This window comes from Chaetodon auriga, chromosome 13 (genome assembly GCF_051107435.1).
Source record: "Chaetodon auriga isolate fChaAug3 chromosome 13, fChaAug3.hap1, whole genome shotgun sequence".
Classification (NCBI taxonomy): domain Eukaryota; kingdom Metazoa; phylum Chordata; class Actinopteri; order Chaetodontiformes; family Chaetodontidae; genus Chaetodon; species Chaetodon auriga.
In genome coordinates this window covers 15,267,696-15,287,430 of record NC_135086.1, presented here as the reverse complement: position 1 = coordinate 15,287,430, position 19,735 = coordinate 15,267,696, and the positions used below count along the sequence as shown (strand labels likewise).

At 43.7% G+C, this 19,735-nt stretch overlaps 1 protein-coding gene across 2 annotated transcripts in view; it reads right to left on the bottom strand.

Moving 5' to 3' along the window:
- The window catches only part of igsf3 (immunoglobulin superfamily, member 3), a 71,228-nt gene that overhangs the window by 30,525 nt on the left and 20,968 nt on the right, over positions 1-19,735 (bottom strand). For both annotated transcript variants that reach the window (XM_076747404.1, XM_076747405.1), the window contains exon 3: positions 815-1,234. In XM_076747404.1, coding sequence (XP_076603519.1) covers positions 815-1,234 — 420 coding nt within the window. The remainder of the gene's footprint in view (positions 1-814; positions 1,235-19,735) is intronic.

Sequence of the window (19,735 nt, the reverse complement as noted above, 5' to 3'; positions counted from 1 at the left end):
CTTTCTGGCTGGTGTGGCAGCCCCCAAACCAGCCCCACCTCCCTGTACCAGCAGTACTTTCCATGTTCAGACTGCATGGCATGGCTCAGTTTGGCTTGCCTTGCTATTTTTTTTAGTTTTCCATTGCCAAAAGTGGTGGACAATCCCTGGTATATTCTTTGGTATCGCCTCAGTCGAAGTTCCAAGCGGACTGAGAGTCATCACTTTGACAGAGCAACCAGAGAGGTCCCATCTGGGCTCTGATGTTGGATTTCCCAAACTCTCCTGTTTTGTTCACCACTCTTTTGTCTCGCTGCATTCAGCCTGTTCTGAACCAAAGTTTGTCTACTTCCTTTGACAAGCAAACGTTTGAAAAGGCTCGTACAATATTTTATTCAGAAAGCCGTGTTTCAACATTTCATTGTTTTAAAAAGCAGTGTCAATCTTTTAAAAACTGTTTTCAACGTGTCATATTTTCAAAAAAAAAATCAGTTTCAGTGTTTCAATGTTTCAAAAAGCCTAGTCAATATTTTAAAGCCTATGGCTTGTGTATAGATACTAAAGTCCTCCTCCTCCATAGTCCTTCAGTGGTTTTCACATCATAATTTCACATCACAAGGAGAACGAGCACACATACACACACCTGCACAGTAGAAATATGTATGGAATAAATTGTTTGGTAATACATGAACATTTTTCACTGTGCTGCTAAATTTCTTTGCATGCTCCTAATTTTTTCATTTAGGAGCACATGTGCCCTGAAGAGTAGACCAGCATCTTTAGCCTCTTCCCCCGCTCCCTCCTCTTTTCCACAGAATCTCTTCCCTTTACTCACCAGTGGGCTGAATGCGGAGCTGAGTCTTGTCGCTCTGCTTGCGCGTCATGGCAAACCAGCTGTCATCTGTGTCCTGAATCCACTCGGCAGCCTGGCAGTAGAGCAGGCCCTGGTCCACCGGCTGCAGCTTGTGAATGGTCAGCCTGTAGGCCGTGGCGCTGGTTTTATCCAGCCTGAGGTCCCCTGCGGCCATCCTCTGCCGGTACGGTCCCCCGGAGCGCAGAACAAAGTCCCTTGACAAAGTGACGAGCTCCTGAGGCGGAGCGGCCGCGTCCTCTGGAGACCGCAGGTACCAACCCACGGATAAGTGGGTGTGCTGCATTGTGGTCCGAGACACCTCGCAGGTGAGCTGTAGCGTGTCGCCTTCCACCTTGGACAGAGTCTGGGCTGGAGCTGTGACTGTCAATGAGTCAGCGATGACTGCAAAAACAAAGAAAAGAAGAGCAAATCAGCACTCAGAGTAAGGTCTTTCTATAAATGTGTTAGCTGGTCCCTTAAACACCACATGAACGCCCTACCTGTCTATAAGAAATACCATGTAGTGCTGTTATTGTCAAATCTGGACGACTTTCCGCGATATAACAGACTGCTTTTACTTCCGCCCACTATAATGGAAGCGAAAATAAACAGGCATTCTGCTGTAAGCGGATGAAAATGTGATTGACTCCCCAGCGTGAGGAAAAAGTGTTAATGTAACCAAGCTTTTGTTCTGAGGTGACTGCCCTCTATTTCCTCTTCCATACGTGACTTTGACATGTCATCGTGCGCTGATGGCATTTTCTCAATCTCATCCAGCCAGACACCTCCAGGGCCCCCTCCGGCACTCCTCTCAGATTGATATTATCCTATATGGTCTGCTATTGCAAACAAACAGCTCCCTACTGGGCATCTTACAGCCACACTCCCTCTCGCTCAATGTTTTTTGATCACACATACAAAATACACAAACAGCTTAAAGCTTAAAATTGCCATAATATATTCATCCCAGCCCTTCTACCTATAATCCAACTGAGAACAGAAGACGGACTTCAAGCCAGATGGTTGATAACAGCGGAGATGAGAGAAGGGGGCCAGTCAAGTGCTGGGAAGCAACAGAGACATCAAGATGTGATAATTTAAGAAAGCAGGCTGGAAAAACTCCACACATCGACAGAAATAAACACGTATAGCTTTTAAAAGGAGCTAAGGAGTATTTTTGGATATGTACCAGGGTGCCGCTGTATATGGGTATGTGAAGAGAGGAAATAAAAAAAAGAGGCTGACAGGAAGTACTAGACCTAAGATTCCAAAAACATCATGTATTGATCACAACCAAAAGGAGGAAAGGTCATGATTAAAAAGCAACTAGCTCCACTGTCCACAGGGATAGCTTTCAGCTGTGTTTGGATGTGCGTGGATGCTATCCTTTTGTCTGAGACTGTGAGCGTACGGATGGTGTAAAAACACACACAAACACGTGTACGCACACATATGCATACATACACCACGCCTGAGAAACAGAGCATATACAAAGATGTCACAATGCTCAATGTTCACAATGGACAGCAGTCAACCACTTAAGCTAGGCTGGGATGAAATGAATTGAGCGAATAAATGCCGAGAGAAGCTTTCTTGCACTGCCACGCGGTGACTGTGAGCCCCTCTTAGAAGCCTGAAAATGGAAGTGCTTTGTGAGGGTTTATGCTAGTGGAGTGCTTTGTCAAGATGTTTGGCTATTCAGGCTCTTAAGGGATTGTCATTGTGAAGACTACAAATCAGCATGTTTGAGGGTCTGCTCTTCTCCTCAAGTCACCTGCTATGATGAAACAAAGGTGCAGGAGAAAAGCTTCATTCCAGCAATCATCTGATGTATACAAGTACTACATGTGTGCACACACAGACACGCAGCGGTGGACGTAGGACTCAGATGGTTTACTTAAGTAAAAGTAGCAATATCACAGTGTAGAAATACTCTGTTACAAGCAAAAGAATTAGCATCAAAATATACTTAAAGCAGTACTTATTATGCAGAATGGCCCATTTCAGAATAATATATATTATATTAAATAATAATGTTGAGTATATTATATAATATAATTGGATTCTAATTATTGATGCATTAATGTGTGCATCACTTAATGCTGCAGCTGCTAAAGGTGGAGCTAAGTTTAAATGAGTTTATATACCCCCACACTGCTTCTCCTATAATCATACCTCATAATTAATGTTTTTTATATTTTGTATTACTCATCTGACTCTGCTTCGAGTTAATGTAGTGGACTAAAATGTATAATATTTACCTCTGAAATGTAGTGGAGTAGGTGTGCACAGTAGCATGGAATAGAAATATTCAAGAGTCCTTCACAATTGTACTGAAGTACTTGAGTAAAGTTACTTTCCCCCACTGCAGTCATGTGGCTCGGTGTGTGCGCTAATGTGTCTGTGTGTGAAAAGATGAGTAAAATTGAGAGATGGGGATTGCGAGAACAGAGAAACAGACACCACTAATGAAACAAACGGGGGGAACAAAGGCAGAGAGATCAGAGAAAAAAGATAGAGGAGGCGGAGAGAAGAGGCTTGACATGTGGTTACTGGAGTTTAACAAGACACTCAAAGAAAGAAACAACGATAAAACAGAAGTGGCAGGATAAGAAAGGGAGTAATCAGGTGGGTCAGACGCAGTGGCACTCTAATGAGATGAAGCATGCTGGAGATATATACAGCCAGTCCAGAGAAAAACAAACCGTTTCCTGCGATAGTTTAAAACAATATTGAAAATACTGACAAGGTCGGACTGAAATATGCCCTCTAATGCACTCCTCCATTACCTTGAGCGCTTGATAAACAGCCAAGCAGCAAGGGAGGCAAATGGTAGTCATGGGCAGCACTAAAACTATTCTGCTGATATATTTGTTTGCTGGTTGTATGATAAAATGGCTAACATGGGAATCTTAGCAGGCCTGTATTCGTGTTTATATTCAGATGCTTTATCTATTCCAGGTTTAGGATGAGCACTCTGCTCCTGCTAATGGCTGTATCAGTTCAACATGATCATTTACTAACTTTCAGTGGAATAATATTGTGTTATGAGTAATTAAAAATAAGCAGAATTGGTAAGTAAAGTGAAGTTCTGCAGTTTCTTTTCCTGATGTAGCATCAGTGGAATCAACCTCATGAGTCAGTTTGATCCGTTTTATATGTGATGTTGCACACAACTGCCATGCTGTGATATAAATCTATATCATAAGGTAACGCGAAGTGTTCCGTCTGAAAAAGACAAAGATCAAATCAAAGATCGTTTCATCACACAAGCAGCAGAAAAGTCTGACTCTGCTCCCTGAATCCCCCGGTGTTTCCAAGTCCTCTCCCTGAATGGAATGGAAACCTCACATAGACACACTGTTACCACAACAACACACCTACGCTACAACCTGCCATTGCCATAGCAACCCTCCTACATGATGCTGAAGGCCTCTGAGAACAGCCAGTAGTTACTATAACAACCGCAACCCAGTTCTGACGACGACTCCCGTCCCCTCTGTGGACCCACCCGGGGAACAATGTGACAACAGCAAGCTGATTCTCATCCCTCCGCCCGCTTCTCACAAAGGTATTTAAAACTTTGATTCATCTCAAGTCCTCTGGGCCAATCAGATCCCTACAAACTGGCAAGTCTGGGCACCAGAACCAATCAGACAGCACCAGCCAATCTCAGCAATTCCAAGGGTCGGGCTGAGGTTGTAAACACACCGAGATCCTCCAACAGCCCCACTGACCTCAATCTGGGAAGGATTAGGAACAGCAGGAGAAGGCGTTCTCTGGCACACACACGAACACGCACACACTTGTGTCACTTGTGAGGACATTGTATTGACTTACTCTGCTTTGACCCTAACTGCTGTGCGCCTAGTTTAAAAGAGCAAATCTGGGAAAATTCTGGCATTTTCTTGTAGTCAACAAATCGCACAAAAAGACCACAACAATGAATTTATTGAACTATTTAGTGGAGCCACAGCGCAGCGTAGCCACACACAGCAGTTAAAGATCTGCCGTCCTCAAACTGGTAAACACATCGATAAGCTGCAGCGTTACACTGGCTAACATGTTTTTTCATTTCAGTAACGATGGACACTGTAGTTTATTTCAAATCAACCTCACATACACGGTCCTGCTGCGGGAACGCCACAGAGCAATCCACGCTGAAAGTAGTCCCTACAAAAGCATTTGCTCCTGATTGAGTCGCTTTACAAAAAACAACTGTGCCCGGCTGTTTTTATGTCTTCCGCAAGAATGAACGGACTAATAGTTTTGTTCTTTTCACAGGATTTATTGAAAATAACATTTTTAATATTGTTAACATCCTTTAACCTGCACCCAATCCTAACCTCAACCAAAACAACAAGGTTTGGCTGCAAAAACAAACACTGGTGGGACCATCTTTACATGCTGACATCGAGGGTCGGTCACCACAGAGTTAACAGATCCCCCCCCACACACACACACTGAACTTGTGATGCTGTGTTAAAAGAAAGTGCAGCCACTTTGCCGAGCCAAAAGCTGTGCTGTTGCAACCTCCTCCTGGCCCATCCGTGTGTTACCATCGCATTACCAAAGAGTACACACAGATATTAAAATTTGTTCCTTGTGGCAAATGCTAGGTATTGTTCATATCTTTGGAAGTTCTACTGAACGCATTTCATTTCCCTCACAAACCCCCAAAAACTGCTGGAGAAAGTGTGTTGAATTCGATGGGAATGCCTCCTTTCAGTGTAATTTTAAAATATTCAAACATTAGGCACTGCCATTTCACCACTGCAAAAAAAAACTGTGCATGCACTGCACTGCCACTCAATGAGCCAGTCTTTATTACCATGAAATAAATAAACAATTTAAGGACTTCGTGAAGGATTTAAAGCAATTTTCCTCATTTGTATCTCCTTCGTAGAGACTGGAATCTAAAAGCACGCGTGATTAAGACGTTTTTCACTGATGAATCAGGTAATCTTCCACAGTTTGAGATGGAGGTTCTCGTGTGTGGATGTGAACATGCATGTGTTATTCCGCCTTTCTGACTGACACAGAAGCTGTCAATCCTTTATAAATCTTTAAAGCGACTCTCTTCCTGCTCTACCTCATCTGCAATTTTTGCTTTCATCTCGCGCCATTCCAGACCTTCCCTTACTCGCTCAGCCTTCTCAAGTGAACGACGGTTGTCATCCCTCAAGCTGGCCTTTTAAGTCCAGTCACACAGGGATAGAGGAGTGGGGGACGCGAGGACAGAAAAAGGAGGAAAACAGATTTCACAAAGACGGCACGAGGAGAAAAAGATAATTTCTGAAGTCTGATCTGCACATTTTGCATGCACCCAAACTTTTAACATCTCTCCGTGATGTGTGCGACAGCTACTGAAGCTGAAGAAGCAGAAAACAGAAAAAAAAGACACAAGAAATCAAATAGCTGTGTTTGCTTGTGCTCTCTGCTGTGGTCTTGTCATGGACTATGATGATGACAGGAAGAGCTGGAGAGGTTCACACTGCCCTCTGGATGTTACCACTGCTATAAATGTTCTGGCTCACATGACACAAATAAACACATGTATGCACCCACAGAGCTGTCATTTCGTTGTGTTTCTCTCTGCATTTACTTGTGCATGTGTGTGTTTATGTGCCTGTTTAAAGAGCAAATGTAAAGGCTCAGGCTTTTTCCATTGGTGGTAGTTTAACCTCAGTTAGGAAATGTCAAACTGTTGCCACTGGCTGCTGGTCAGTCAGATTTGAGTTAGATGTCAAGGGCAGGCAACGATGGCAGTCTCCATGATGGAGCTTTTCTCTGACATATATTGACATATGTTCTGCCCGCTGGCAAATACAACTACAAACGATACTGTGAGGCAGTCAATACAACTCACCCTACTAACTACACTACATGGCCAGAAGTTTGTGGACAACTGAGTAAAGCTTGTGTACATCCATACTGTGATTGTTATACAGCTTATTCCACAACTATGGGCGTTACTATGCAGCCATAACACCTTCTGCTCTGCTGGGAAGGCGTTCCACAAGATTTTGGAAACTGGCCGCAGGGATTTGCTCCACTTCAGCTACAAAGGCATTAGTGAGGTCAGGCAGCGGTGTTGGGTGATAAGGCCCGGCTTACAGTCGGCGTTACAATTCATTCAAAATGTCTTTGATGGGGTTGAGGTCAGGGCTCCGTGCAGGCCAGTCAGGTTCCACCACACCAAACTCGGAAACTCTGAGGCTTTGCTCAGACTGACTTGAGCCCTGCGTTAGAAAAAAAAAAAAAAGCGGCCCTCTCATTCACTCAAATGGAATTAGGGGTCTGGCCAAACACTGCAGGGTTGCACAGCAAAAAAAGGTAAACCAGGTTCAAGACAATGTCATCTGGGAAGGTAATGCATTGGCCAATCACATTCCCAGTGCATGAACGTGAACAGCGTATTTCTACTGTTTCTATCTGCTAAACAGATAAAATAGTTACCTTCTATGGTTGTTAAGTCACGTTAGTATTACAAATCCAAATCTGCATTTTGCTCTCTGATAAACCTCTAGGTGAATTAATTACTCTGGAATCTGTTAACTGGACTTCACCTTAAAAAACATGTCCCACTGACAAGGTGTATGGACAGGGTGTCCACATACTTTTGGCCACTTAATGATATTCACAACGCTACTGCGTAACGCTGCAATTGCTCGGCCACAGCTGAAGTGGTTACAGCTTTTCGGTGTGCAATAGCCTTAAGTGTCTGTGTTTGTGTGTGTCTTGCAAAGCAAATGGCCATTTGGCAAAGCCAGTAGGGTAATTATTGTTAATTACTCTGTGAAACTGAGAGCACTGCTGAGAGGGAAACAGAGCGAGTGGGCGATCTTCAGCTCCACTTCATGTGACTCCAGCCTCACCACTAAGCGGACGTCACTTGCTGACCCAGGATGCTGGCTGCAACACATGCAGGCGTATTGGGTCAGGAAGCAATAGAAAGAGAGATAAATACAGAAACTGTGCCTACACCTGTCTTTCTCATACTTATTATCCATTATCCTGCCCATTCACATCCTCCATTCCTTTGTTCTTCGCTGTGAGAGCTGTTGATGAGTCAGAATGCGGGATGAAGTGGTTCAACTGGGAAATTGAGTGAGAGGAGAGAGGAAGGTAAAGTAGGAGGAAGCAGAAAAAGTGAGGATGGAGACAAAGAGGAAAAGGAAGAAAAGAGCAAAGATGAAGAACAAAGAGACAGTGCTCTCATCCCAGGACCCACACATACACCAACACCACATGACTCTTGTGCAGGAAGTGCAAAAAACGACTGGAGATAGATGATTATTATTCTGTTTGTAGCCTATATATAGATAGTGTACTTGTCACTCTTACTTCAATACCCTAAATGAACGTGCACACACACAGTAACAAAAATCTCGCTGAACAACACAAAGCTATCACTTCCTCAGGAGACTTGAAAATCAAGCAGGTCTTCAAACAAAAAACTCTGAGCAACCACTAAAGCAAACTGTGACGAACTGAGGTCTACACATCATCCCCAGGAGCGTGTAGTGATAATAAGGACAGGATACAGAGTAAAAGAAGAAGAAAAGGGCAGAGTAAGGATCACGCCTTGCAGCCAGAAAAGAGACATGTGGGAGCCCTCTTTAACAGAGAAGAAAGGGGTGAGAGTGAAGTTGAAGGCTGCGTTGTGGGATCTGAGTCCACAGCAGGGGGCACATCTATTATACAACACATACACGATCACATGAGCTCAACACCTTATTGAGTGTAAGATGCAGAGCACCGCTCCTTCATCTGTCTACCTCTGTGTCTTTGCTTTATTGATGTGTTATGTAATACAGGCATAAACGATGTTAGGCATTGTATGGACCCAGGGTAACAATTATATATTCATTAAGACCTAATGACAAAATATTGGGTTTGTTAATGAGATCTTCTTTAATCCACATTGTACAATACCCAGAGATTTTACACTTGCATTTACGCAAATTTTGGGCTCCCTGCTGAGAAGCTGTGGCCTCTGCAGTTCACTACGAACCAGGTCCTGTGATGACGACGGCTTAGAAATCTACCAGTAATTTGTGCAGAGAAGAATTGGGGGAAAACAGCGAAAGCATTAAGGAACAAGGGCTAAGCACAAAAATACCATTACCACCACTGCACCTGCACTTTTAGGATCCTCATCCTCATAGCCATGGCATATAATATGGCATCCTCTCAAAAGTCTTAAAATAATGCGTTCTTGATGTCAGACAGAGGAACAAAAAGGCATTTTTCCAATTCTTGCAGGCACTTGTCTGCTAAAAGGTAACAAAACTTTTAAAAGTGGCGTCAGATGTGCACCAGATGGCTGCATATACGACATCTGCATGTCCCACACAGAAGGTCTGGCGGGGAAACTTCAGATTCAATTGCCAAATTCAATAAAAAGGTGGTGCACACTTCTGCATGAGGAGGACATCCAAAGCTCGACAGGTCTGCTGTGCCTGGTGACACTTGCTGAGCTGATGATTGTACGAATGCTTTTCAGAGGATGGCTTTAGCAAACAGTCAAAAAATGTATTATTGATGTACTATTTTATTCATTTATGAGATTCCAAATGAAAAAAGAAAGTTTTTGTAGAAAATGAAAGTGAAATTATCACAACAAAATCCAAATGTAATTGCTACACTTTTTAATTGTAGTCCATACGGCTCGACGTGATGCCGTGGGGTACGCCTATTTAATGAGGAAAACAATGAGAAACAAAGGCACATTCGTGTGTGGATGTCTGCGTGTGGATGGTATTGTGGACTCACATGCAATTATTTGTAACTAGCTGACAGCTGTCAGTCTGCAAAGCTGTCAAATAATTGACGTTGACACAGCTAAGGTCTTGGTCAGAGGCATAAATGATTTTCACAATGCAGAATACATTTTGGCACGACGAGTAAATGTTTCATTAACACATCGCATTCATCCATGTAACAAAAGCAACAGGATCCAAGACTTTTTCACGACCGCGTAATTACTGTGTCTGCAGAATGTAGGAACTTGATTACACAAATTCTTAGCTCATCAGCAATCAGAATAATCAATTAGTTTTGTTAAATATCGCTCAGATATTTCTCAAATGTTATTTTCTCTCTGCAGATGAATGCAGCCATGCAGGAGTCAAAATCATGAGTGTATTAGAGGGCTGAAGGAGATTGAATTTGGGCCCATACAGCATTTCAACCGTCTTTCTCCTCACATTTCCTGTTTGTGTTCGCTGTCATATGAAGGCAAAAAATAAAAGGTCAAAGATCATCTGTGAATATTACAGTCGTGCCAGAGATGTCACCCTTTGTACAGTAATAACAACTGGCTCAATCTCAGTAAAGGGAACGGCATCACGCTGCCAACAGGGAAAACCAGAGTTTTCTACATTTGCTGTAATCTGTATGCTAATTTGATGGAGCCAAAAAGAGGCCAGATGCAAAGTTTTCCTTCCTGAGCTCGTATGTGTAGAATAAATGGGCTCCTTATACATTATGAATGCATTAGCAACTGTTTATTACAAGGATCACAGACCACTGATGGAAAATAAACCCCAATATATCTCAAACTGCTTCATTTCCAGAAATTAAAACAAATTTGTCTATAATTAGCTATGCTTAAATGAGGCACCGTGCGTTGATCGTCTATCATGCTATCCTGTATGATCAAAGAGGCTTCCACACAGTCCTATCATAACACACCACATCCAATCTGCTGAAAATGTGAGGAGAGATGAAATAGAAATAGGGGAGGATAGAGGAAAGGGGTGACAGGATATGAGAGATCTTACAGATGCTGTTATGAGATTTTCGGTTAGAAGCTGTGAGGTCTCCTGCTAATGGAACATCAGTCTGAGTGGGTGTGGGTGTGTGAGCGTAAGTGTGTGTCCTGTGCTATAACATGAGGTCACAATGACTGAGAGAAAAAGGCCTCTTTATTTAATAAAGGGGTGTCTGAAGCATTCCTCCCTGTCTCCTTACACTGTCATTCTTCTTCAGGCCCTGTCCCATTTTTCTGCTCACAATTTCCTCCTCACTCGAGCTTCCATCCCCCCCATCGACGCCCCCTCTCTCCACCACATTATCTGGTGAGTTTCCTTTTCGTTTGACTAGTTGCTTGTCAGCACCCAATTATCACTTTTTCTGTGTTTCTTGGCCTGCTTCCTCCTCCAGCTCGCTGTCTTCCTGACTGTCTTAAGCACAGGCAGGCATGCTTTATCGAGCGCTGATCACTAACCAGCTTGTACTCTACATGTCAGTCAGACAATGACCCGATTGCACTTTTTTTTTTTCTGTAATCCTAAGGGGTCATAAAACCAATGAACGGAGTAACATCTGCTCTGCGTGAAAGGGAGAGAGAAACAGAGCTCAGCCCCTGTGGCTATTACAGCTCATTATACCTAAAGCTAGTATGGGAGGCACATCAAAACCTCTCTCAGTCTGTGTGTGTCTCTCACCCACCCAAACACACACAGATAGTCAAGCCTACGGGGACAGCTGCTCTCTGACACACTAAGAGCAGTATAAGTGACTGAGGTGCTCCCCTCTGCTTGCCCCGGACATTTCCTCCAGAGAGTACTCATATATATTAATATCACTGCACAAATTTACATCGGTAATTCCATCATAGCATTTTGATTATATCACTGCAGCATGTTTTGAAAGTGTTTTATGCAATCTTTTTTTAATATATATATATATATATATTTTTTTTTTTCATTCTGCTCTATTTCACGGGTGCCTTATTTTGCTAATCATTTCCTGGCAATATTCTGAATAAAACAAGCTGAACTTTCTCTGAGGATGCAGACAGAGACACGAGGAGAACGACTGGATCTCCCAGCCAATCTTATCTGTCATTTCAGCAATGAATGAACTGCATCGAACGACCATCTGGTTCATACAACATAGGCAGAAACTTGATAGGTTAAACACACCGACACATGAAATTAACAGGTTATTATGCTAAAAATTAGCATACAACATCTGGCACATGCACAATAACATGCCAACGTGCTACAGTTTAGCATATTAGGTTATTTCTTATGTCTGCTCAGGGCAATACTGTTATGTTGTGAGTAAGTTGACGTATAATGCGAAAGGTGTTGCTTATAGTGAGAAAATTTCAACCAATTCTGCACAACCCCTCAGCTCTATGAAGCATTTTAGCATCTTTCAGCTCACAGCTAATACAGAGATAAAAGAGAGTGAATATTGGAGGTAAATTAGACAACTGTGCGGCCAAAAAAACTAAGGGACATACAAAGTAAAGCACTGCTGATATAATATATGATATCAAAAGGAAATAAGAATACAAAAATTTATATGAATACGTCTAAGGACCTTTCAATCATCCAGGTTTTACCAGGTTGTGTTACTGGACTCATATCCATGTGGTTTTCTCACCGGACGTTTCAAACGGAGAGCGAGAGGAACAACAAAAGGAGAAAGATGGAGAAGAAATGAAAAAAAAGATGGCCAGCGAGTGAAGGAGTGGGCTTTGTTATTGTAGCAGGAGAATGGTGACGTGGCGTTTAAAGGCTGAATGTTGCGATAAGAGAGCGATCCGTAGTGAGAGGAAGCTTTCAAATATGAGACGCTGTTTACACAAAGGCAGAAGAGGAGGATTTAACACTAACTAAAATGCGCACAAACACACATGGGCGCACACACATATACACAACATGACACAACCTCTCACTGAGGCCCAGCCAGGAAATGAGCCTGAGTGAGTGTGTTGGGAAGATGGAGCGTAAGCGGGAGATTAGAAGGCAAGGCGTGAGAGGAGGGGTAGTCTGAAGAGAGGTGGGAGTATGAAAGACAAATCTTCCTAAGAGCATTTGAGAAGAGCTGTGTGCAAAGCTATCGTTGACTGAAATCCTTTACAGCATCAAAGATTTACTCATCGTGCCTAAACACATGAAATCACAGCAACCCCCCCCCCCCCCCCCGCACCGCCAAAATTCAGTATCACCCTCACTCTTTCTTTCCCTTCACTTCTCTTCTCATCTTCATCAGCTTCAGACACACTTTCTCCATCTTCTCATCTGTCATATACTTTCCTTGGCATTTTCCATCTGCTCTTGTATCTAAATAACATGAATTACAGCAAAACACCCTCAGCCCAAGAAGAGAGAAATACACACAGACGCCACCCCTGTGTGCGTCTGTTTGTCTTCTCCATCGCTGCCGTCCTGGAGGTTGTTAGCACATGTGCAGGGTTCTGCTCTGTCTGCCAACATCAGCACAAACACACACCCAGGAGTCATTACCACGTCTACACACACACACACACACACACACACACACACACACACGCAACTCTACAGATGCTGCCATGCAATAACTCGTCTACCTACAGGCACACATGAACGCACACAGGCGCATGAACACGCGATGTGCAATCACTCGCGTTCACACTCAAACTCACCTTCCCACTTGTACACTAAACAGCATTTATCAAGTATATTATGATTCTAATATTACTGGAGGTGCAAGTATTAAAACTCAAAAAGCTCCATCCCTGTGCTGCACTTACTGTCTCTCCCCCATCTTTTTTTTCGTCTTTTTTTCTCTCTTTCTCTCTCTCCCCTTACAGGAGCTCCCACCATCTCCCTTCATCCCTCCCTCCATCCGTCGCTCCAGCCCCAGATGGTAAAGCACTGTGACCAATTAAAGGCTTCCCTGAGGATAGAACCAGTTATAGCCCCAGCCATCTGACCATTTCTCTCTGTGTGTGTCTGTGTGCGTGTGTGTGCGTGCGGGCACGTAAACCTTACGAAACATATCACTGTGTTTTCATCAGTGAACAAAGCCTTGTGTTTGGGCCTGTTTCACACGCCTTCTCCCCTAAAAAGGTACATTGGCATATGCGTCCAGGAACACAGTCTTATCTAAAGCCTTTTGTATTGTGCATAAACACACAATGACAAGATCTAGCATATCACTTCGTTAGAGCACAGCACAAGGCAGGGATTGAGTGGAGCGGCGAGTGGAAGCTGGCCAGAGGTGCAGAGTATGAGCAGGTGTGCGTGTGTTGTGTTGGTGTATGAGAAACAGTCTCTTTGAGGGAGAGAGAGAGAGAGAAAAAAACAAGCGAGGCTGAGGGAGGTGGGCAGCACTCAATCACCAGGCACCCATCCAGCAGGGCAGCAGATGAGGGAGCAACTGTCTGTCTAAGCTGCCAGCACTGAGGGGAATTAGGCATATGCCAACCCCACCCCACCCCTCTCATTCTGTAACACACACACAGACATGCACACACACATCTCTCTACCCACATCCCAAGGTGGCCGCCCTGGCATGGCGGCACAGGTGGCAACATATGTCTGCTGTCTACCCCCCAGTGAACGGACAGGGAGGGACCGGTCAGGCCTCTGTCTGTTTGCATGTTGTCTTCACACTATGTCAGACATCCTTCTCAAAGCTTATACATATCTGCGCATGTGCATTATTCGATTACAGGTTTTAGATAGCTGCATGTCCCTGAGATGGAGCTTTAGGGTCATCAGTTTGCTTGCCTTGGTGCTGCTTGACCAAAATGAGTTCAGCCTCTGAGGCCTCTCCGCTTTCACTTTTCACTTGTACTCCAAAGAAGCCGGCGGGTGACTCTGCAGCCCACACGAGATTCATTACATGAGACGTTTTAACTAAACCTCGGTTTCCCATTGCAAATAACGAGGCAGTGATTAGCATGCTAATGAGTTGGGTGCGATGCTAATCTTTAAACTAGTACCAGCAGTCCCTACTCACAGGTCTATGCCACGACGGGACGAGGAGGTGGTGAAAAGCGCTGCTGCGCTCAACGACTGGCCTCTGTGGGATAAAAGGTATATCTGTTGAACCTCTGACCACACCCACGATTGTAGCTGGATGTGGTCTATCAGTGTGCTCCAAAACCCACCATGCACAGTGCTGGTTTGAGATGAAGTGGGTTTTAACTCCATTTCAATTTGGCACACAAAACTTGCGCAGCAGGTAAAAAAAAAAAAAAAAAAAAAAATCCAGTGTGTATAAATAGTGTGACGATGTGGCTAAATCCACACAAAAAAAAGGTACCTCAATGTTCCTGCCAACTCAAACAAGCTGTAAAGAGATGATATTCAAGTTTACAATAGGATTTTCATGATGTGCTGCTGATTATCAGTTGACAGATACTTAGCATCGCACTTGCTGCCTCATATGTCGCCTGCTCTTCACTTAATAGGGTTTCCCCGCCCTTGCAGCGATGTAACAATCAGCATGCTGGCACGGCCAAATGGAGTGCAGCCTATGTGCTTGTGACCATGGCCAGCTGCGTTGCACAAACAGCTACATCCCTGCCAACCACTAGTTGCCTGGGTGCAGTTGCTCCTTAACAATGCCAGTTGTCTACCTCTTCACACACGGGATACATCACTGAAGTGTGTGTGTCTTGAACAATTTGCCTCAAGTGAGGGCATGAGTTCCAATGTCTGTGCATGTACATACAGTATAATTGTGCGTGAATGGAATCTGATGCCTGTGTGTGTGTGTGTGTTTGTGTCCGTGTCAAAAGGCATTATCAGATGTATGGCTTGAACCAGGAAAAACCTCCTGCCCTCCCCACTCGCTCAGATAAGGCTTCAAAGCAGCCGCCAACATCAAACAATGCGGCAGCAGCCTGACTGTCCTGGACAACACTCACATGAGTCCTGGAGGCTATTATAGTGCAAGTTCCACTCTTTATGACACACATTTTAACGACATGAACACAAACACTCGTTAGCATATCCATTCACATCCATATTCATGCTGAATTCATATTCAAACTGTGGCTGTGTTCTGTTAATCTCACGGAGAAGAGGCAGCAGGCCCCTGAGGGTTAGCGCTTAGCTAAGCTAATCAAATCAACTAGAGGAACAGTGGCACATCTTTAGCCTATTATATAAACATTAATAAACATATATACACACACCAACACACATGCGCACAGGCACACACGTATTTGTTAACATATTAAAAACCTTTCTCATTAGCCTAGCTCAGTAGCGTGGGTGATGAGCTAAATGCAGAGCATCTCTGACATAATTTATATTTCCAGAACGGTAACAACTAAAATTTCCAAGGCAGTGTATGCTTGAAAGTGTGTCTTTAGGATACAAGAGCGTTTAGATTCATGTTTAATGGCTACAGCTTCTTAATTGGCAACATATTTGACTCAGAAAGCAATATTTTGAGTAAAAGCCAAGGCTAAAGCGCTACATAGCCTCATCCAGAGGTGAGAAGGGCCCACTTGGTTCCTAACGCGCAAGGCCAGATGTAAATGTGTAGTTGCATCATTAAAAAATGCGTCCCTTCTAAATTGAGTTTCTTATCGGATTTAATGCCCCAACTTTGAGTACAGCTTTTATGAGGATGACATAGATTTAATTTTTCCCACCTACATTTAAGTCAAAACACTCTACGATCGTCCCCAGTCTGCACATGTACAGCACATACAGTGCGCTACAGCTACAGCTGCTGGACCACAAAGCATCAAGGTGTCTGGTTTTCCCCTGCCATTCCATTCAGCAGTTGCATTGTCTACCATTGTGATCCGCTGGGTTGTTAAAGCCCTCTTCAGTGATGTTCAGTAGAAAGCATGTCTTCCGATGGGAGCACTACAGCAACGTCTCTCTCAGACTCAATTATGGGTGCGACATCTGTCCTGACTGACAGCTCGCCACAGTGTGCGACTGCAACAGTGTTTGTGTTTCTATGTGTGTGTATGCATGTGTCTATGCGTGGTGGGTCCGAGTGGCAGTAATGTTATTGTGCAAGAAGGCCTGTCCGCTAAAGTAGATGAGATGTGCAAGGAAATGGCAAGCCAGACATAGTGATAAAATCTCTTTCCATTTGGAGTCCTGCCTGGTCGGCAGCTTAGAGCCAGTGTGTGTTTGCACACACACACAAAATGCAGAGAGGGGAATGTATCTGTAAATGAAACCGAGAGGTGTTGGTAAGGCCAGAGAAAGGGGGTGCACAAGTGTCACTGCAAGTAGAGATGACGAAGATGAAATGCTCCAGTCACACACAGGCCGCTGCTCCTAATCAATACCAGCAGACATAGAGATGCAGCTTCTCTTGTCTATTTATCTACACTTTTTCTCCTCTACTTACCTTTTCCACTAGTACATCTCACTGCATCGTTCTTTGTCAACACAAGGCTTCACCCATATATTTGCCTTCTCTCAAAAAAATCCTCCTCTGTCTTTATTTAATCACTGGCTCCCACCGCAGTCTTATGCTATGTTCTTCAATCACCCCCATGCCTTTCTCCTGTGATGCAGCTCAACCCGGGGTGGGGCGGGGGGGGGATCTCCGTGTCATCCAGTGTAAATGATAGAATGTGAGATGACATCTCCACATTCGGTCTATCTCATTAAGTGAAGTGGAGGAGCGCAACTTGGCAGCATCGACTCCCTCATGAAAAGAAAGGCAAGGGGAGGGACGCAAATCAGACACACACACACACACACACACACACACACACACACACACACACACACACACACACACACACACACTCTTTTGCTGCTGAGCTCAGCAGAAGCATGATTCAGCCAGCTTACTCTGTATGTATGTTTAGCAGTGCACAGGCTCAGCTATGCTAAGAAAAAATCAACACTCCTGTTCTTTGCCCTCTTTAGGAACATTCATGCACACAAACACACACACGCGCGCACACACACACACACATACACAGACACAAACACACACAGGTTTGTGTATGCATTTTGACCTTGGGTTGGCATCGCTTCACTGATTCCTATCTTACAGCTGGGCCACCGTTTGATCACGTGAAAGGATTCCTTTTCTCCACTAAAATGGAAGATCATAAAATAGAAGCCATAAATGTGGTGAAAATGAAAAGTATGAGTGGAGGAATGGGGTATTTTACCATCGCTTGTTCTGAAAATGAATCGCCCAACAGTTTGCTTCATCCTTAATTGAAATTCCTAGGTCTCATCTCTAGCCTTTTCCCTTCTTTCTCTTTCTTTCTCAGTCTCCTCAATTTGTGCAGGCTAATTGCATTTAGAGCTTGTATGGTGGTTAGTAACTGTATTAACCTTAGGAATCACATCAGGCAGAGACTATTTAAAACGCACCCTTATAGAGCCAGCTGTATTGTGGGTAATGCCTCGGGGAGGTGTAACCAATCACATTGGAGTCGAGAGGAAGAGCTCATCATTTATTGGTCATACGTTCTATTCAGCATTGCCCAACTACCCATTTCCAATACTGATGCTTCTGTCCCCATTCCTCTCTTTTTCAATTTCCTCATCTCTGCCTCTTCGCACCATCCATCTCACCTCCTTTTCTTCAAAACCACTCACTGCCAAACTTCGTTTTTTTCCTAGTGTCACACATCTGAAGATGAACCTTTTCTTCCTTTCTCTTGTGTGGTGGCAGTGAATAATAGAAAGAAGCAAGACCGCTTCTGTTTGAAAATTCACCAAGGATTTCGTTCTTTGGCTCTATTACTATATTACTACAGTACTGGGGATGGGTGACTACTGCCAAATGCGGAGGCTAGAATCTGTATAACTGCCAGCATGGTGACTCCTATGTGCTTTCTAGGACAGTGAGGGTACATGGGAGCTTCATAAGTAAGAGCAGTGTGATACTTGTCTGAGCGAGGGCTTGTTGTTCTGCTAGCTATTGGACTCACTCACACACAGGCTGGTGCGTAGGATAAGGACAACCATGATGGCCATGTCAGGCTGTTGTCCTTTTCTTCTGCAATCTGATGTGTAGGAGGAAGTCAAACACACGCGCACACACACACACACACACACATATATATACTCGCGAACAAGCAGTTAGAAGCACACACTCAAATGCAGCACACTGAGCTTAGTCAATCTCTAACATCAGAGTATGGAGGAGTGCACAGAGAAACCACATGTGACCTTTGACCTCAAAGAACTGCATGACACCCAGATTTAACGCATGTCTTGTGTAACATTTAATCACCAACGGAGGAGCACAAACAACAACACCTACTCCTGGAAAAGACACACAATCGATGGGAAATAATAGCTTTAGAAAAAAAGAAATAAAGCTGTTTCAGTTGAACCATATTCATTAACCAAGAGGGACGCACACTCATGGATCACACACTCAGACAGACTGTGGTGCCACAGCAGCAGGTGAACGAATAACACTGCCATTATGCTATCTTACTTTTGTCAAAGGACAACAGCAAAACAGAATTCCTCCAAATGTTTTCTGTTGCCACAGTGCAGCTTGTGCCTTGGTGCTCTGGAACTCCGCTGTCATTCAAAAACACATGAAATAGAGGAAGCAAAGCCTCACTGGTGCATTTATGTGGCATTTGAGAGACATACTCGCTCATTATGATGAGCGCGTTGACTTTGGTTTACTCCTCTCGGCTCGTTAAAGCTTGTTAGTAAAGAAGTGTCAGTGACTACACAGACAACATGTGTTAGCAGTATTAATTTACTGGGAGTTTGTGGTGAGAGAATAAAACAAAAACAATGTTTTAAAATCTGTGTTAATGGATTTTTTGGCCACTTGGGGGCAACAGAAACAAACTGTAAACACACTGACATATCATCACTGTATGAAGTTGAAACGGTGAAAGTGTTAGCGAACAGCTCATTATTTCTAAATCCAGAATGATACAAAGATTAGCATTTATATGAAGTTGCGTTTCTGGCCACTTATTTTAAGCTCAGTTTTTGGTCTCCACAAACTCCTTTGGGAAATATCTTGCTCATTAACCGCTAAATGCTATGTTCACCAGCTAGTCACTAACTGTCTGCTGTTCGGTCCTGAGCAGGTAGCATACAGTCAGATTTTAGAGTTTTTTAACTGCCTGCAGCTGTTGGAAACAAGGTTGATGAGACCAGTGAGAACAATCGAAAACAGTTCAGTTGCGGG